Source organism: Procambarus clarkii, chromosome 24 (genome assembly GCF_040958095.1).
Source record: "Procambarus clarkii isolate CNS0578487 chromosome 24, FALCON_Pclarkii_2.0, whole genome shotgun sequence".
Lineage (NCBI taxonomy): Eukaryota > Metazoa > Arthropoda > Malacostraca > Decapoda > Cambaridae > Procambarus > Procambarus clarkii.
Window position 1 is genome coordinate 6,624,344 of NC_091173.1, and position 20,669 is coordinate 6,645,012.

At 45.9% G+C, this 20,669-nt stretch overlaps 1 protein-coding gene across 1 annotated transcript; it reads left to right on the forward strand.

The window, feature by feature from the left end:
• Window positions 1–245: 245 nt before the first annotated feature.
• Window positions 246–2,755, forward strand: LOC138368245 (fap1 adhesin-like). Its single transcript, XM_069330797.1, has 3 exons — window positions 246–264; window positions 482–537; window positions 1,319–2,755. Exons 1-3 carry the CDS (start codon window positions 246–248, stop codon window positions 2,753–2,755), a joined length of 1,512 nt encoding a protein of 503 aa, XP_069186898.1.
• The last annotated feature ends 17,914 nt before the right edge of the window (window positions 2,756–20,669 follow it).

Sequence of the window (20,669 nt, forward strand, 5' to 3'; positions counted from 1 at the left end):
GTGGGGTGTCAGGTGGTGGCTCCACACCCATGGTTGGTGGGGTGTCTGGTGCTGGCTCCACACCCATGGTTGGTGGGGTGTCTGGTACTGGCTCCACACCCATGGTTGGTGGGGTGTCTGGTGGTGGCTCCACACCCATGGTTGGTGTAGTGTCTGGTGCTGGCTCTACACCCATGGTTGGTGTAGTGTCTGGTGCTGGCTCCACACCCATGGTTGGTGGGGTGTCTGGAGCTGGCTCCACACCCATGGTTGGTGTGGTGTCAGGTACTGGCTCCACACCCATGGTTGGTGGGGTGTCTGGAGCTGGCTCCACACCCATGGTTGGGTCGACGGACATAATGACGCCCGCTGCCCTATGAATGAACAACAAAGACAGCCCTGGGGGACAGAGCCCTTAAACAAACAAACAAACAAATACAGTTGGCGCCAAATTCTAAACTAGCAATTATATCTCTGACATTTAAATCACTTATTGCTTCAGAAAAGTTAATAAGTGGACCTTTTGTTGATGCAATTGGACCCAAAATGCTTTTCAGGGTAAGTTACGCGAATCTCTTTGCCAAACAATTTTAATTTCAAATCAGTATAATGAGTTTTTTGTGTCCAAAATTACCAAAGCACATTTGCTAGAATTAAAATTGGGGACACAATTTGCGAAATTTTTGTCGCATGTTTTTAAGGTGTTTATCATTATAAACATTGTGTTTATATAACAACATTGTGTTTATATGACAACATTGTGTTTATATGACAACATTGTGTTTATATAACAACATTGTGTTTATATAACAACATTGTGTTTATATAACAACATTGTGTTTATATAACAACATTGTGTGTATATAACAACATTGTGTTTATATAACAACATTGTGTGTATATAACAACATTGTGTTTATATAACGCCACACAAGCACCGTAATGTTTCGGTCTTCCAGTTAAGGTTTCTGGAGCCGAGTTATTGCGCCTGTTGAAAATTCCTGTTTTTTATTGACAACTTTTCAAATTGATTCCCATCAGCTAGACTGTTCTACGTGTTCTTGTTCACACTTTTTGTTACTTCGTTAATCATTCACAGTGTTCTGCCCCCCTCCCCTCCCCTCGTGTCCCAGACAGCATGAGGCAGACAAGGCACAGTTACCCAGTGCGTGTGCACTGGGAGACACCGTGAACTGAGCACACATCACTCCTGTGTGGTAATTATAGAATAATTCAGTATTACTGAACACTGCTCCAGCTTAACATAAATTATCCTCTGTTGTCAAATGTTGTTGCTCTCGGGTCTGAGTAGATCCTCTCTGCAACTGCTGAAGATTAGTTGAGATTGCAAGGCAGACAACCAGTCAGTCAAACAGCCAGGCAGTCAGACAACCAAACAGCCAGACAGTCAAACAGCCAGACAGTCAAACAGCCAGACAGTCAAACAGCCAGACAGTCAAACAGCCAGCCAGTCAAACAGCCAGACAGTCAAACAGCCAGACAGTCAAACAGCCAGCCAGTCAAACAGCCAGACAGTCAAACAGCCAGACAGTCAAACAGCCAGACAGTCAAACAGCCAGACAGTCAAACAGCCAGACAGTCAAACAGCCAGCCAGTCAAACAGCCAGACAGTCAAACAGCCAGCCAGTCAAACAGCCAGACAGTCAAACAGCCAGACAGTCAAACAGCCAGACAGTCAAACAGCCAGACAGTCAAACAGCCAGACAGTCAAACAGCCAGACAGTCAAACAGCCAGACAGTCAAACAGCAAGACAGTCAAACAGCCAGACAGTCAAACAGCAAGACAGTCAAACAGCCAGACAGTCAAACAGCAAGACAGTCAAACAGCAAGACAGTCAAACAGCAAGACAGTCAAACAGCAAGACAGTCAAACAGCCAGACAGTCAAACAGCCAGACAGTCAAACAGCCAGCCAGTCAAACAGCCAGACAGTCAAACAGCAAGACAGTCAAACAGCCAGACAGTCAAACAGCCAGCCAATCAAACAGCCAGACAGTCAAACAGCAAGACAGTCAAACAGCAAGACAGTCAAACAGCCAGACAGTCAAACAGCCAGACAGTCAAACAGCCAGACAGTCAAACAGCCAGACAGTCAAACAGCAAGACAGTCAAACAGCCAGACAGTCAAACAGCCAGACAGTCAAACAGCCAGACAGTCAAACAGCAAGACAGTCAAACAGCAAGACAGTCAAACAGCAAGACAGTCAAACAGCCAGACAGTCAAACAGCCAGACAGTCAAACAGCCAGCCAGTCAAACAGCCAGACAGTCAAACAGCAAGACAGTCAAACAGCCAGCCAATCAAACAGCCAGACAGTCAAACAGCAAGACAGTCAAACAGCAAGACAGTCAAACAGCCAGACAGTCAAACAGCCAGACAGTCAAACAGCCAGACAGTCAAACAGCCAGACAGTCAAACAGCAAGACAGTCAAACAGCCAGACAGTCAAACAGCCAGACAGTCAAACAGCCAGACAGTCAAACAGCAAGACAGTCAAACAGCAAGACAGTCAAACAGCAAGACAGTCAAACAGCCAGACAGTCAAACAGCCAGACAGTCAAACAGCCAGACAGTCAAACAGCAAGACAGTCAAACAGCAAGACAGTCAAACAGCCAGACAGTCAAACAGCCAGACAGTCAAACAGCCAGACAGTCAAACAGCCAGACAGTCAAACAGCAAGACACCTGAACAGCAGACAACCAGACAGTAAGACCGTCAGTGTTGGACTCATCATTGAGCATCAGTGTAGAGGATGAAGACGTCTTTTATTAGCTTTATTAGTTTTTTGGCCTTGTGAGTCCTCACTAAACTGTAGGAGTGAGGCTCTCAGTGTTGTGGTGGGTGTCACTCTGGCAGTGTTGTGGAGGGTGTCACTCTGGCAGTGTTGTGGAGGGTGTCACTCTGGCAGTGTTGTGGAGGGTGTCACTCTGGCAGTGTTGTGGTGGGAGTCACTCTGGCAGTGTTGTGGTGGGTGTCACTCTGGCAGTGTTGTGGAGGGTGTCACTCTGGCAGTGTTGTGGAGGGTGTCACTCTGGCAGTGTTGTGGAGGGTGTCACTCTGGCAGTGTTGTGGAGGGAGTCACTCTGGCAGTGTTGTGGAGGGTGTCACTCTGGCAGTGTTGTGGAGGGAGTCACTCTGGCAGTGTTGTGGAGGGTGTCACTCTGGAAGTGTTGTGGAGGGAGTCACTCTGGCAGTGTTGTGGAGGGAGTCACTCTGGCAGTGTTGTGGAGGGTGTCACTCTGGCAGTGTTGTGGAGGGTGTCACTCTGGCAGTGTTGTGGAGGGAGTCACTCTGGCAGTGTTGTGGAGGGTGTCACTCTGGCAGTGTTGTGGAGGGTGTCACTCTGGAAGTGTTGTGGCGGGAGTCACTCTGGCAGTGTTGTGGAGGGAGTCACTCTCGCAGTGTTGTGGAGGGTGTCACTCTGGAAGTGTTGTGGCGGGAGTCACTCTGGCAGTGTTGTGGAGGGTGTCACTCTGGCAGTGTTGTGGTGGGTGTCACTCTGGCAGTGTTGTGGAGGGAGTCACTCTCGCAGTGTTGTGGAGGGTGTCACTCTGGAAGTGTTGTGGCGGGAGTCACTCTGGCAGTGTTGTGGAGGGAGTCACTCTGACAGTGTTGTGGTGGGTGTCACTCTGGCAGTGTTGTGGAGGGTGTCACTCTGGCAGTGTTGTGGTGGGTGTCACTCTGGCAGTGTTGTGGAGGGAGTCACTCTGGCAGTGTTGTGGAGGGAGTCACTCTGGCAGTGTTGTGGAGGGAGTCACTCTGGCAGTGTTGTGGAGGGAGTCACTCTGGCAGTGTTGTGGAGGGAGTCACTCTGGCAGTGTTGTGGAGGGAGTCACTCTGACAGTGTTGTGGTGGGTGTCACTCTGGCAGTGTTGTGGAGGGTGTCACTCTGGCAGTGTTGTGGTGGGTGTCACTCTGGCAGTGTTGTGGAGGGAGTCACTCTGGCAGTGTTGTGGAGGGTGTCACTCTGGAAGTGTTGTGGAGGGAGTCACTCTGACAGTGTTGTGGAGGGAGTCACTCTGGCAGTGTTGTGGTGGGTGTCACTCTGGCAGTGTTGTGGAGGGAGTCACTCTGGCAGTGTTGTGGAGGGTGTCACTCTGGCAGTGTTGTGGAGGGAGTCACTCTGGCAGTGTTGTGGAGGGAGTCACTCTGGCAGTGTTGTGGAGGGAGTCACTCTGGCAGTGTTGTGGAGGGAGTCACTCTGGCAGTGTTGTGGAGGGAGTCACTCTGGCAGTGTTGTGGAGGGAGTCACTCTGGCAGTGTTGTGGAGGGAGTCACTCTGGCAGTGTTGTGGAGGGAGTCACTCTGGCAGTGTTGTGGATGTGGGAAAAACCTGCTGGGATTGATATAAGAGGAGACTACCAGGGACTTGTACTGAACTAAATTAAAAATTTACTGTCTGCAAATTAATTCAACTAAAATCTCTAGCTAGGGTTGTAAATCCTAGATCCTCTTTTCCTAATGACAAACTGTGGGCTGTAAGGGACAGGTGGGGTGAATGACTATGTTGATAGAAGTTCCAGTCCACCTGTAGACAGGGATCTCACATCAGCTTGTATTTTATACAAGGATAAGATTTGATAAATTCAGTTATCTGACTGAACACTGGCTCTGTTTAAATCAGAGATTTAAACATACATAGTCTAACCTAGTACCATAACTTAACAGCCAATATGTACTTATACTATAAACAACAAATTAAATTGTAAAAGTATAATAAATGACCTTAAATGTAGTCTAAACACTGTCAAGTACTAGAAATTATATTCAATTAAATGAACTTATATGATAACTTAAAAATTAACTAAGCAAACAATTGATAACCTAATTTATATATTCAAATATATATGCAGACATATTCAATTTATATGATACAGTTAGCTTGAGTGAATCTCTTCCCACGCTATGGACACTTGTGAGGTTTTACTTATTGAGGCTGAATTCTTTTCTGACAGAATGGACACTCATGAGGTTCAGTGCTTGGATAAGATTCACAGCTACACTACAATTTTAATAAACTTACTGATATGTGAGGCTTAGCCTCGCTTTTTAACCAACAGACAGATTTATAGGATATTAAAGTTACACAAGCATACAATTGGCCAATCATACACCAAATAACCTTCAATATACTTCTCTGCCAGTCGGGGTGCCTGTCTGACAAGTTTGCCAGACTGATTAACTCTCTCTTGTTGAGTTTAGGCACGATATTTTGCTACAGCGTTGCTGTATGATGATCTGGTAGCGTTGCTACGTGATTATCCTGCAGTTGCAGAAGAATGATTCGAGATAAAAGTTTATGAATGAAGGTGGAGGAAACCGTGTCACTGATCTCCACTATACACTCTATTTTATGAATGTTCTAGGATTTTCCTTGTAGATATTGTCCAGGTACTCCCCCAGTTCTAGAGAGTATTCACTGGCGATAAAAATGTTAGATAAGGTGTCCTTGAGCTGGTAATGTTCGCTAAGGATCAGTCACTTGTTCACTCATTTGTAAACAAACGCGGAGTGCCGCTGGGCTTGTTGGTGGGCGCTTCACTCCCCCCATCGCCCTGCCATGCTCTCTGAGCACGGTAGCCTTCTATGAATATTGATTGATTATTTTTACAGTCTAGACTTATGATTAAGATAAGATGTGATTATAATATAATTAGATATAAGATTTAAAGATTATAAGTAGTATTTGAAAGTACCACTGAATCTTATTAAGGATTCGATTTTTAATCCTACCGGAAGTTGAATCAATGTTCCAATAGTTTTTTAATTAAGAAGTCCTTCTAGAAGCTTCTGGATCCTTGAGAAATCATGTACAAAGTCACGTAGGCATCAAAAGGGCCCCTGTTGAGTACGTGTTCATGGTGCCATTGTCATCTAGGATCAAGCTATATAATGATTTTGATACGATTTAGATACGATTTTTATATGATTTTGATGTGATATAGAAATTATACATTTCTTAGATGATTATTAGATATGGTGGGTAAAAATTTCCCACATCTTCCAGAGGGAGAGAACTGGCACAGAGTCCAATACTTAGGACAATAGTAACCATATGTATTTATTTACTCTCCATTGGATTGATAATACAAGTGCAAATTTTGCTTGCACTTTTGTGCTGCTGTCCGTTGTGGACGATTGTGTCTGTTAGGAGTCTGTGGGTCTTGTGGAGTTAGAGTGTCTTGAGGTCTCTCAGGATCTAACTGCAGCTGGCTCACTGATTCCATGTGGATGAGTTTGTCCAATGTCTTCAGGGAAGTTGTTCCTTTAGACAGGATTTTGACTATTCTCAAAATCCCCTGACTATCCGGATGGACTGAGACAACTTTACCTAATGGCCAGTCAGCCCTAGGGCCATCACTGTCTACCAAGACAATATCGCCAGGTTGGAGATTAGCTATATTATGGGGGACATTGGCCCCATAGTGATGTTCTCGTAGAGATGTAAGATATTCTTTTGTCCAAACATCATTCCATTTTTGGATTATGCTGGACAGATGCTTATACCCCTGAACCAACTCGCTCTGACCCACATATGAGGGATCTCTGATCTCATCATCCACTAGAGATGGTACTGGAGTCAGAAGTCTTCCATACATTAGGTGGGCAGGACTTAATGGCTCATGTTGAGTAGGATCCTCAGACAAGTAAGTCAACGGCCGGTTATTCACCCTTGATTCTATTTCCGTGATTACTGTCTGGAGTTCTTGAAGATTGATTTTCTGACGGTGTAGAGATTTTCTCAAGGATCTTTTTACAGTTCCTATTAACCGTTCATAAAATCCTCCGTGCCATGGGGCTCTCGGAGGGATAAATTTCCATCTGCAATGACGCTGTTCCAGTGTGGAAGTAACTGCAGGATGGGAACAGATTTCCCGTAGACATGCTTCTCCAGCTACCAAGTTTGCTCCGTTATCTGAAATCATCAGCTTAGGGCATGATCGGCGTGCTGCGAATCTGCGGAAAGCTTGAATAAATGATTGAGCAGTCATATCGGGTGTTACCTCTAGATGTACTGCCCTGGTGGTAGCACAGGTGAACAGACAGATGTATGCCTTGATAGGTTGCTTATCTGCAGTCCCTGTTAGATATATTGCTCCTGTATAATCTACTCCTGTCGTTTCGAAAGGTTGTAGATGGACCACTCGTTCCTTTGGTAGGGGTGGTGGCCCTGGATAAGAGCAAGTTCTTGCATCGTACCTTCGGCATATCATGCAATTCTTCAAGATTGATTTGACTGACTGTCTTCCCTGAGGAATCCAGTACTGCTGTCTGATTTGTGTGAGTGTGTCTAACACTCCTCCATGTTTGATGATTTGTTGATGTGTATGCAACACAATCAACCTTGTGATCCAATGATTTTTTGGTAAAAGCCATGGATGCACCGTATCTAGATTGATATCTGCGTGTTTAAGTCTCCCTCCACAACGCAGAATGTTGTGATTTTCTTGGTCTATCCACAGACCGAGATTGTGTTTTAACTTATGCGAAAGATTTTCATAGTTATTCCCATAAGTTTCTCTCTGGGCTTGTCTTACCCAATAGATAAGTGCATCAGGAAAAGTGTATTTTATACCTTTTTTCCTGAGATAATGAAACACGTTCTGTGTTACATTGATTAATTTGATGAGCGAGGAGTAACGAGTACAATCCAAGACTGATATTTGAGCTTGCTGCCTGGTGGTAGTTATGGTTTGTGTCGTAATGACGTGTGGCTTTTGTTCAGGCCAACTACCATTCACTAACCATCGAGGCCCATGAAACCAAATATCTGCCTTTGCAAATTGTTTAAATGTCATACCTCTTGATAAGAGATCAGCTGGATTATCCTTTGTTGGTACATGCAACAATTGAAAGCCTGCGGAAATTTCTTTAATTTCCGAGACGCGATTTTTTACATATGGAGTTGGACAGTTGTCGTTTCGTACCCATTGTAAGACAGCTTCATTGTCAGACCATATAATGACATCTTTGATGTTCATGGTAGACAAGACTTGTTTGATATGCACTGCTAGCGTGTACCAGTTAGCAGTGCTGTTAGTTCCATCTGAGGCAAAGTCCTCTTTTTTAATGGAGCTACTCTGGCCTTAGAGGTGATAAGATATGATTGATTAGAAGTCACTAAGTAAGCACAAGCTCCAAAAGCTTTGGCTGACGAGTCTGCGAATACATGTAGTGATACTTCTTCATTTTCCTCGACTATGTGTCTCGGAAAGATTATCTTTTCAACTAAAGTTTGTTCTTGAGCCACTTCCATCCAAGCTTTTTGTAACTGGATTGGTAGTGGATCATCCCAACCAACCTTAGCCTTCCATGCTTCTTGCACCAATAAACGCCACTTGATAGTCAAAGGATTTAGTAGACCAAGTGGGTCGAATACTTTGCTAACTTGTGAAAGCAAATCCCTTTTTGTAGTGATGTTGTAATTTACTGGCACAGATTTGATCGATATTGTGTCCGAGATTAAATCCCAATCCATACCTAACACCTTTTGTGATTCTGGTACGTGATATTCAGGGTAATCTCTTGCTATTTGATTATTCAATGTTGCATTATTAGAGGCCCAAGATTGTAGTGGCATGTTGGCACCTTGTAGCTCCTTGTTGGCCTCTTGATATAATTGTAACAGTTCAGTAGTACTGTTAACTGTCCCTTGAAAATTATCTACATATAGATTTTGACTGATTTCAGTCTTACAGGGACTTGATGATTTCTTCAGATGAGTATCTAGAGTTGCTTGCAACAGAAATGGACTGCTTGTCGCGCCGAAAAGAACTGAAGAGAATCTGAAAGTCACTACAGGACTATTGACATCTTCTGGGTTCTCTACCCATAGAAACTTAGTGAAGTCTCTATCTTCTTCCTGCAAGCCAACTCTTAGAAAGGCCTTACTTATATCTGCTGAATACGCATATTTGTTAAGTCTAAACTTCAACAGTATGTCATACAATTTCTGAGTTAGACTTGGACCTGTTTGCAAACAATCATTTAGACTGGTTCCTTGGGGTCCAGATTTAGAGCTACAATTAAAAACTATCCGTAAAGGAGTCGTTTTTGATTCTCTCATTACAGCCATGTGTGGTAAAAAATGGCCTGTTTGCTTATTGTCATGTTTCACGACTTCGATGAATTTATTCTTTAATTGTTGAGCAATAATCTCATGATAGAGTTTTAAATGCTCAGGCCTTTTTCTTAGCTTTGCTAGTTGCGATTTAAATTGACTATAAGCCATGTGATAATTGGTAGGTAAGGTTTTATGGTTGATTTTCCATGGTAGCCTTACCCAGTACTGTCCATCATAGTACTGTACAGTTTCTAAGTATTGATTATATGCACAGACATCATCAGGACTTGGTTGTTCAGGAATTATTCCTATGGCATCAAGTTCCCACAATTGAGGTACAGATTCTAATCCATCATCAATCATGTGGGGGATTTTAAGTGGTGACTGTTCTCTGCCTAGTCATGCCACTATTACAGTTTCTGTATGATGTGATTTTTCAGGAGTTGAAGGTTCAAGATCTAGTATAGGTCCTGTCATCAATATGCCTCCTGCTGATTTGAGTATATTCATACCCATAGATTCTTCTGATCCCAGAATGAATCGATGATAGTAGTCAGCTCCAATCAGGATTCCGATATCCCCTATGTAGTCAGAATCAAGTAGAGGATCTGCTAATTGGATTCCTTTTTCTTTTAGGAATTTAATTGTGGCTGTCAGACCAGTCACTTCCATTTCAGTAGGAATTTTATCAACTACTATGGCTTCTACTGTCCTTTGGGATGTACCTAGACAGACATTGAGTTTTACTACTGGAAAGGTTCTACGACCAGAATTAGTAAAAAACCCTGATATAGATGTAGATACTTGCTTTGAAGATTTAAGTTGTAAATCTTCTGCCATCTTTTTACTGATAAAGGTTTTCTGTGACCCTTGATCAAAAAAGCCTCTAGTTGGAATACAAATTCCTTGATTGCATAGTTCTAGCTGTGCAGTAGGCAATATGGCTGCTGTAACAATTTCTGTATCCAAGTCGTTGACATTGCTCATTACTGTACAGAATTGTACGGCTGTTGTGGTATTATCATCTTTGGGCTTTGCCTGAGATGCAGGTTGATTATTGGAAGTTTGTGATCTGGATTGAGTGTTAATATCACCACAGAGTGCTGTGTGATGTACACTTTTATGACAATATTGGCAGTTCTGCAATTGAGTGATACACTCACTTGTATCGTGCTTCCGTAGACAACGGATGCACCTGTTCAGAGATTTCAGTCGATCGATTCGACTGGCACGGCCTTCATAAACTGTGCATTGATAAATGGTATGTGCTTCTTGACAGAATAAACATTTTGGGGCACTTGTAGCTCCTTTTGTCTTATCTGTCTTAGGAGCTTGGTTTCCTACAGTTCTGTTAACTGTGGGGGATATAGCATAAGAGCCAACATTATTCTGTTTCCACTTTGCAGAAGAGGAGTTTTGTTGTCTTGATTTTTGACTGCCATTCTGGACATTTTTGCTTTTGTCCGTGGATTCACTTTTGGGGATTTTTTCTTGAGATCTAAGTTTTCCTCGGCTTCGTAATCTTTGTACGTAAGCTCGAAGTCCATCAATGATTTGGCTTTGTGATAAGATGTTGGTGTTATAATGAGTGCATAGGCTGTCTATGACCTCATTTGGAAGTTTCCTTTGAATGATTAACTTTATAAGCCACTCTGCATCACCTACAGGTACTTTTGTACTGAGGGCTTTGATGATTGATTCTATAGACAATCGAAATGATTGTAGTGACTCATAACTTTTATTTGGAGAGGGTAAATCCAATAATTTGTACGAGAGACGTGCAATTGCAGTCTCCTTATCACTGTAGTTATCTTGTAACAACTGTAAGGCATGGTCGTAATCATCATCTGTTAATGACAAATTAGCAATGACCTGCCTTGCCTCTCCCCGTAACTGGCCTTGCAAATATTGAAACTTTGTCGCCTTTTTGAGAGAGGGCTTGGAGTTTATTATAGAATCAAAGTGTCTCCAGAAGGTATCCCAATCGTCTTCATCCTTGCCCTCAAAATATGGTAATTGTACCTTTGGGAGCTCTGCGGCTATATGTGTGATAGTTGCATTGCTCTGTTGAGTGGATGAGCTCACATTGGATTGGGTTCCTGCTTGAGATATTTGTTTGATTAAAGGATCAAGTTGATCTTGGATATTATCTTCATACATTGTCATTTCAGCGACAATTTCCTGAAGTTCCCTTCGGGTTAAATCTGCATTAGCCATTTCTGTTAGATAAATCTCTGCATGGCGTTTGATTTGTTCATACTTATCCACAGCTGCTTTTACTCTGGTATTCAGAATTATTAAATCAGGAGATGGTTGCCTAGCCAACTTTTGACATTTGTCAATCAGTTGAGTTAGGTGATTTTGCAGACCATTAAGTGTCCTCCTATTTCCTGTTTCAGCTGCTGGTGGAACACTGTCAGCCATTTTGATCTTTTCCGAGTTTTGGAGATTCCGAGATTTTTCTCTTTTTTCTGATAAATATGTATGATGTTAATGTATTTTGATAAATGAGCTTTCCTGTCTACTTAGGTAATGATTCCAAAGATCGTCCTTCATTTCCTCCCTGGAATCTGGTTGTAGCAGGTGTTCAATTATCAAAAGTATTGTAATAATTTGATTTGTGACCCGAATGCACGAATGCACCAAGTTGGTAAATCTTGTAATAATTTTTTAAAAATAGTAAATGGCACTATTTTTGCAAAGTTATTACAAAATCTGTTACCATAATAGTTGCTTGATAAAATACAGTAGATTGCCTACTGGTTTTACCTGTAATAGGGTATGTACAGTAGAGTATGGTTAGATTGTAATGAATGCTCTTACAGTGATGATAACACTTTTTTAAAGAATATTATGTAATGAGCAGCTCTGAAAATCAGTAGATTAGAGATAATGCTAGATAATACACTTAAATATATATATAATGTTACCACAAGTGAGGTAGATAATTTGTAATTTATGATTAAGATGCAGTTGTGTCTGTGACACTGATATACTTAAGTACTGTTGTTTCTTAACACAAAACAATATCAGTATGCTATGAATACTATGAATGCTTACTAGTTAATGGATATGGTGGCTTAAGCCACTGCAAACTATTTGTTTACTTAGATATATAGCTATGATAAATATTGGCTGATAGCTAGGTTAGGCTAGAATATGTAAGAATTATTCCAATGCAAAATCAAGAAGTTTCTTATGTATTTGGCACTGAAATATTCAGTAAACGAATGATCATAAATATCTAGGTACAAAGGACCATTATTATCCGGTTCGAAGGACCATTAATGTGGGAAAAACCTGCTGGGATTGATATAAGAGGAGACTACCAGGGACTTGTACTGAACTAAATTAAAAATTTACTGTCTGCAAATTAATTCAACTAAAATCTCTAGCTAGGGTTGTAAATCCTAGATCCTCTTTTCCTAATGACAAACTGTGGGCTGTAAGGGACAGGTGGGGTGAATGACTATGTTGATAGAAGTTCCAATCCACCTGTAGACAGGGATCTCACATCAGCTTGTATTTTATACAAGGATAAGATTTGATAAATTCAGTTATCTGACTGAACACTGGCTCTGTTTAAATCAGAGATTTAAACATACATAGTCTAACCTAGTACCATAACTTAACAGCCAATATGTACTTATACTATAAACAACAAATTAAATTGTAAAAGTATAATAAATGACCTTAAATGTAGTCTAAACACTGTCAAGTACTAGAAATTATATTCAATTAAATGAACTTATATGATAACTTAAAAATTAACTAAGCAAACAATTGATAACCTAATTTATATATTCAAATATATATGCAGACATATTCAATTTATATGATACAGTTAGCTTGAGTGAATCTCTTCCCACGCTATGGACACTTGTGAGGTTTTACTTATTGAGGCTGAATTCTTTTCTGACAGAATGGACACTCATGAGGTTCAGTGCTTGGATAAGATTCACAGCTACACTACAATTTTAATAAACTTACTGATATGTGAGGCTTAGCCTCGCTTTTTAACCAACAGACAGATTTATAGGATATTAAAGTTACACAAGCATACAATTGGCCAATCATACACCAAATAACCTTCAATATACTTCTCTGCCAGTCGGGGTGCCTGTCTGACAAGTTTGCCAGACTGATTAACTCTCTCTTGTTGAGTTTAGGCACGATATTTTGCTACAGCGTTGCTGTATGATGATCTGGTAGCGTTGCTACGTGATTATCCTGCAGTTGCAGAAGAATGATTCGAGATAAAAGTTTATGAATGAAGGTGGAGGAAACCGTGTCACTGATCTCCACTATACACTCTATTTTATGAATGTTCTAGGATTTTCCTTGTAGATATTGTCCAGGTACTCCCCCAGTTCTAGAGAGTATTCACTGGCGATAAAAATGTTAGATAAGGTGTCCTTGAGCTGGTAATGTTCGCTAAGGATCAGTCACTTGTTCACTCATTTGTAAACAAACGCGGAGTGCCGCTGGGCTTGTTGGTGGGCGCTTCACTCCCCCCATCGCCCTGCCATGCTCTCTGAGCACGGTAGCCTTCTATGAATATTGATTGATTATTTTTACAGTCTAGACTTATGATTAAGATAAGATGTGATTATAATATAATTAGATATAAGATTTAAAGATTATAAGTAGTATTTGAAAGTACCACTGAATCTTATTAAGGATTCGATTTTTAATCCTACCGGAAGTTGAATCAATGTTCCAATAGTTTTTTAATTAAGAAGTCCTTCTAGAAGCTTCTGGATCCTTGAGAAATCATGTACAAAGTCACGTAGGCATCAAAAGGGCCCCTGTTGAGTACGTGTTCATGGTGCCATTGTCATCTAGGATCAAGCTATATAATGATTTTGATACGATTTAGATACGATTTTTATATGATTTTGATGTGATATAGAAATTATACATTTCTTAGATGATTATTAGATATGGTGGGTAAAAATTTCCCACAGTGGAGGGAGTCACTCTGGCAGTGTTGTGGAGGGAGTCACTCTGGCAGTGTTGTGGAGGGAGTCACTCTGGCAGTGTTGTGGAGGGAGTCACTCTGGCAGTGTTGTGGCGGGTGTCACTCTGGCAGTGTTGTGGAGGGAGTCACTCTGGCAGTGTTGTGGAGGGAGTCACTCTGGCAGCGTTGTGGAGGGAGTCACTCTGGCAGTGTTGTGGAGGGAGTCACTCTGGCAGTGTTGTGGAGGGAGTCACTCTGGCAGTGTTGTGGTGGGTGTCACTCTGGCAGTGTTGTGGAGGGAGTCACTCTGGCAGTGTTGTGGAGGGTGTCACTCTGACAGTGTTGTGGAGGGAGTCACTCTGGCAGTGTTGTGGAGGGTGTCACTCTGGCAGTGTTGTGGAGGGAGTCACTCTGGCAGTGTTGTGGTGGGAGTCACTCTGGCAGTGTTGTGGAGGGTGTCACTCTGGCAGTGTTGTGGTGGGTGTCACTCTGGCAGTGTTGTGGAGGGAGTCACTCTGGCAGTGTTGTGGAGGGAGTCACTCTGGCAGTGTTGTGGTGGGAGTCACTCTGGCAGTGTTGTGGTGGGTGTCACTCTGGCAGTGTTGTGGTGGGTGTCACTCTGGCAGTGTTGTGGAGGGAGTCACTCTGGCAGTGTTGTGGTGGGTGTCACTCTGGCAGTGTTGTGGAGGGAGTCACTCTGGCAGTGTTGTGGAGGGAGTCACTCTGGCAGTGTTGTGGTGGGAGTCACTCTGGCAGTGTTGTGGTGGGTGTCACTCTGGCAGTGTTGTGGTGGGTGTCACTCTGGCAGTGTTGTGGAGGGAGTCACTCTGGCAGTGTTGTGGAGGGAGTCACTCTGGCAGTGTTGTGGAGGGTGTCACTCTGGAAGTGTTGTGGAGGGAGTCACTCTGGCAGTGTTGTGGAGGGAGTCACTCTGGCAGTGTTGTGGAGGGTGTCACTCTGGCAGTGTTGTGGAGGGAGTCACTCTGGCAGTGTTGTGGTGGGAGTCACTCTGGCAGTGTTGTGGAGGGTGTCACTCTGGCAGTGTTGTGGAGGGTGTCACTCTGGCAGTGTTGTGGAGGGTGTCACTCTGGCAGTGTTGTGGAGGGTGTCACTCTGGCAGTGTTGTGGAGGGAGTCACTCTGGCAGTGTTGTGGTGGGAGTCACTCTGGCAGTGTTGTGGAGGGTGCCACTCTGGCAGTGTTGTGGAGGGTGTCACTCTGGCAGTGTTGTGGAGGGAGTCACTCTGGCAGTGTTGTGGAGGGTGTCACTCTGGCAGTGTTGTGGAGGGAGTCACTCTGGCAGTGTTGTGGTGGGAGTCCCTCTGGCAGTGTTGTGGAGGGTGTCACTCTGGCAGTGTTGTGGAGGGTGTCACTCTGGCAGTGTTGTGGAGGGAGTCACTCTGGCAGTGTTGTGGTGGGAGTCCCTCTGGCAGTGTTGTGGAGGGTGTCACTCTGGCAGTGTTGTGGAGGGTGTCACTCTGGCAGTGTTGTGGAGGGAGTCACTCTGGCAGTGTTGTGGAGGGAGTCACTCTGGCAGTGTTGTGGAGGGAGTCACTCTGGCAGTGTTGTGGAGGGTGTCACTCTGGCAGTGTTGTGGAGAAAGTCACTCTGGCAGTGATGTGGAGGGTGTCACTCTGGCAGTGTTGTGGAGGGAGTCACTCTGGCAGTGTTGTGGTGGGTGTCACTCTGGCAGTGTTGTGGAGGGAGTCACTCTGGCAGTGTTGTGGAGGGAGTCACTCTGGCAGTGTTGTGGAGGGAGTCACTCTGGCAGTGTTGTGGTGGGAGTCACTCTGGCAGTGTTGTGGTGGGAGTCACTCTGGCAGTGTTGTGGAGGGTGTCACTCTGGCAGTGTTGTGGAGGGTGTCACTCTGGCAGTGTTGTGGAGGGAGTCACTCTGGCAGTTTTGTGGAGGGTGTCACTCTGGCAGTGTTGTGGAGGGAGTCACTCTGGCAGTGTTGTGGTGGGTGTCACTCTGGCAGTGTTGTGGTGGGTGTCACTCTGGCAGTGTTGTGGTGGGTGTCACTCTGGAAGTGTTGTGGAGGGAGTCACTCTGGCAGTGTTGTGGAGGGTGTCACTCTGGCAGTGTTGTGGTGGGTGTGACTCTGGCAGTGTTGTGGAGGGTGTCACTCTGGCAGTGTTGTGGAGGGTGTCACTCTGGCAGTGTTGTGGAGGGAGTCACTCTGGCAGTGTTGTGGAGGGAGTCACTCTGGCAGTGTTGTGGAGGGTGTCACTCTGGCCGTGTTGTGGTGGGTGTCACTCTGGCAGTGTTGTGGTGGGTGTCACTCTGGCAGTGTTGTGGTGGGTGTCACTCTGACAGTGTTGTGGAGGGTGTCACTCTGGCAGTGTTGTGGAGGGTGTCACTCTGGCAGTGTTGTAGAGGGAGTCACTCTGGCAGTGTTGTGGAGGGTGTCACTCTGGCAGTGTTGTGGTGGGTGTCACTCTGGCAGTGTTGTGGAGGGAGTCACTCTGGCAGTGTTGTGGTGGGTGTCACTCTGGCAGTGTTGTGGTGGGTGTCACTCTGGCAGTGTTGTGGTGGCAGTCACTCTGGCAGTGTTGTGGTGGGTGTCACTCTGGCAGTGTTGTGGTGGGTGTCACTCTGACAGTGTTGTGGAGGGTGTCTCTCTGGCAGTGTTGTGGAGGGTGTCACTCTGGCAGTGTTGTGGAGGGAGTCACTCTGGCAGTGTTGTGGAGGGAGTCACTCTGGGAGTGTTGTGGTGGGTGTCACTCTGGGAGTGTTGTGGAGGGTGTCACTCTGGCAGTGTTGTGGAGGGAGTCACTCTGGCAGTGTTGTGGAGGGAGTCACTCTGGCAGTGTTGTGGAGGGAGTCACTCTGGCAGTGTTGTGGAGGGAGTCACTCTGGCAGTGTTGTGGAGGGAGTCACTCTGGCAGTGTTGTGGAGGGAGTCACTCTGGCAGTGTTGTGGAGGGAGTCACTCTGGCAGTGTTGTGGAGGGAGTCACTCTGGCAGTGTTGTGGAGGGAGTCACTCTGGCAGTGTTGTGGAGGGAGTCACTCTGGCAGTGTTGTGGAGGGGTTCACTCTGGCAGTGTTGTGGAGGGAGTCACTCTGGCAGTGTTGTGGAGGGAGTCACTCTGGCAGTGTTGTGGAGGGAGTCACTCTGGCAGTGTTGTGGAGGGAGTCACTCTGGCAGTGTTGTGGAGGGTGTCACTCTGGCAGTGTTGTGGAGGGAGTCACTCTGGCAGTGTTGTGGAGGGTGTCACTCTGGCAGTGTTGTGGTGGGAGTCACTCTGGCAGTGATGTGGAGGGAGTCACTCTGACAGTGTTGTGGAGGGAGTCACTCTGGCAGTGTTGTGGTGGGTGTCACTCTGGCAGTGTTGTGGAGGGAGTCACTCTGGCAGTGTTGTGGAGGGAGTCACTCTGGCAGTGTTGTGGAGGGAGTCACTCTGGCAGTGTTGTGGAGGGAGTCACTCTGGCAGTGTTGTGGAGGGAGTCACTCTGGCAGTGTTGTGGAGGGAGTCACTCTGGCAGTGTTGTGGAGGGAGTCACTCTGGCAGTGTTGTGGAGGGTGTCACTCTGGCAGTGTTGTGGTGGGTGTCACTCTGGCAGTGATGTGGAGGGAGTCACTCTGGCAGTGTTGTGGAGGGAGTCACTCTGGCAGTGTTGTGGAGGGAGTCACTCTGGCAGTGTTGTGGAGGGAGTCACTCTGGCAGTGTTGTGGAGGGTGTCACTCTGGCAGTGTTGTGGTGGGTGTCACTCTGGCAGTGTTGTGGAGGGTGTCACTCTGGCAGTGTTGTGGAGGGAGTCACTCTGGCAGTGTTGTGGAGGGAGTCACTCTGACAGTGTTGTGGAGGGAGTCACTCTGGCAGTGTTGTGGAGGGAGTCACTCTGGCAGTGTTGTGGAGGGAGTCACTCTGGCAGTGTTGTGGAGGGAGTCACTCTGGCAGTGTTGTGGAGGGTGTCACTCTGGCAGTGTTGTGGTGGGTGTCACTCTGGCAGTGATGTGGAGGGAGTCACTCTGGCAGTGTTGTGGAGGGAGTCACTCTGGCAGTGTTGTGGAGGGAGTCACTCTGGCAGTGTTGTGGAGGGTGTCACTCTGGCAGTGTTGTGGAGGGTGTCACTCTGGCAGTGTTGTGGAGGGTGTCACTCTGGCAGTGTTGTGGAGGGAGTCACTCTGACAGTGTTGTGGAGGGAGTCACTCTGGCAGTGTTGTGGAGGGAGTCACTCTGGCAGTGTTGTGGTGGGTGTCACTCTGGCAGTGTTGTGGAGGGAGTCACTCTGACAGTGTTGTGGAGGGAGTCACTCTGGCAGTGTTGTGGAGGGAGTCACTCTGGCAGTGTTGTGGAGGGAGTCACTCTGGCAGTGTTGTGGAGGGAGTCACTCTGGCAGTGTTGTGGAGGGTGTCACTCTGGCAGTGTTGTGGAGGGAGTCACTCTGGCAGTGTTGTGGAGGGAGTCACTCTGGCAGTGTTGTGGAGGGAGTCACTCTGGCAGTGTTGTGGAGGGAGTCACTCTGGCAGTGTTGTGGAGGGAGTCACTCTGGCAGTGTTGTGGAGGGTGTCACTCTGGCAGTGTTGTGGAGGGTGTCACTCTGACAGTGTTGTGGAGGGAGTCACTCTGGCAGTGTTGTGGAGGGAGTCACTCTGGCAGTGTTGTGGAGGGAGTCACTCTGGCAGCTGTAGCTGCTCCATAACACAATCATGATGTATAACACATGATACATTCATAGCACATGATATATACATGACATATGATACGTAACATATGTATCATGTATGTATAATGTATAACACATTATACATACATGACACATGACTGTCCTCGACGGCTGAAAGTCACTTTTAACATAACAAATATTGTGTCCGAAGACACATAAACATTTGTATTCCACACGAAGACGCCGACTTTATTATCCGATCATTATCTTTATTTACATATATGTATATTTGACTTATTTTGTTTTATTTCTGGTGTTAATGTTTTTTAAGGAGAATATTGCATAAATGTTTGTCTTTTGACTTTGTGTCAGTCACTGTCATGTCCCGGTACTGCTGTATGCTGTCTACCTGTCCCGGTACTGCTGTGTGTTGTCTACCTGTCCCGGTACTGCTGTATGTTGTCTACCTGTCCCGGTACTGCTGTGTGTTGTCTTCCTGTCCCGGTACTGCTGTGTGTTGTCTTCCTGTCCCGGTACTGCTGTATGCTGTCTTCATGTCCGGTACTGCTGTGTGTTGTCTTCCTGTCCCGGTACTGCTGTATGTTGTCTACCTGTCCCGGTACTGCTGTGTGTTGTCTTCCTGTCCCGGTACTGCTGTATGCTGTCTACCTGTCCCGGTACTGTTGTATGCTGTCTACCTGTCCCGGTACTGCTGTGTGTTGTCTACCTGTCCCGGTACTGCTGTGTGTTGTCTACCTGTTCCGGTACTGCTGTGTGTTGTCTTCCTGTCCCGGTACTGCTGTGTGTTGTCTACCTGTCCCGGTACTGCTGTATGCTGTCTACCTGTCCCGGTACTGCTGTATGCTGTCTTCTTGTCCCGGTACTGCTGTATGCTGTCTTCCTGTCCCGGTACTGTTGTATGTTGTCTTCCTGTCCCGGTACTGCTGTATGCTGTCTTCCTGTCCCGGTACTGCTGTGTGTTGTCTACCTGTCCCGGTACTTCTGTATGTTGTCTACCTGTCCCGGTACTGCTGTGTGCTGTCTTCTTGTCCCGGTACTGCTGTATGCTGTCTTCCTGTCCCGGTACTGCTGTGTGTTGTCTACCTGTCCCGGTACTGCTGTGTGTTGTCTACCTGTCCCGGTACTTCTGTATGTTGTCTACCTGTCCCGGTACTGCTGTGTGCTGTCTTCTTGTCCCGGTACTGCTGTATGCTGTCTTCCTGTCCCGGTACTGCTGTGTGTTGTCTACCTGTCCCGGTACTGCTGTATGCTGTCTTCCTGTCCCGGTACTGCTGTATGCTGTCTTCTTGTCCCGGTACTGCTGTATGCTGTCTTCCTGTCCCGGTACTGTTGTATGTTGTCTTCCTGTCCCGGTACTGCTGTGTGTTGTCTACCTGTCCCGGTACTGCTGTATGTTGTCTACCTGTCCCGGTACTGCTGTGTGTTGTCTACCTGTCCCGGTACTGTTGTATGTTGTCTTCCTGTCCCGGTACTGCTGTGTGTTGTCTACCTGTCCCGGTACTGCTGTATGCTGTCTTCCTGTCCCGGTACTGCTGCATGTTGTCTACCTGTCCCGGTACTGCTGTATGCTGTCTACCTGTCCCGGTACTGCTGTATGTTGTCTACCTGTCCCGGTACTGCTGTGTGTTGTCTTCCTGTCCCGGTACTGCTGTATGCTGTCTTCCTGTCCCGGTACTGCTGTATGTTGTCTTCCTGTCCCGGTACTGCTGTGTGTTGTCTACCTGTCCCGGTACTGCTGTATGCTGTCTTCCTGTCCCGGTACTGCTGTGTGTTGTCTACCTGTCCCGGTACTGTTGTATGCTGTCTACCTGTCCCGGTACTGCTGTATGCTGTCTTCCTGTCCCGGTACTGCTGTATGTTGTCTACCTGTCCCGGTACTGCTGTGTGTTGTCTACCTGTCCCGGTACTGTTGTATGTTGTCTTCCTGTCCCGGTACTGCTGTGTGTTGTCTACCTGTCCCGGTACTGTTGTATGTTGTCTTCCTGTCCCGGTACTGCTGTGTGTTGTCTACCTG

Excerpts from the sequence above, each read along its gene's own strand:
- LOC138368245 (XM_069330797.1), top strand. Across the intron at positions 538-1,318 it reads GACCCAAAATGCTTTTCAGG|TTGAGATTGCAAGGCAGACA; the intron begins GTAAGTTACGCG and ends GCTGAAGATTAG.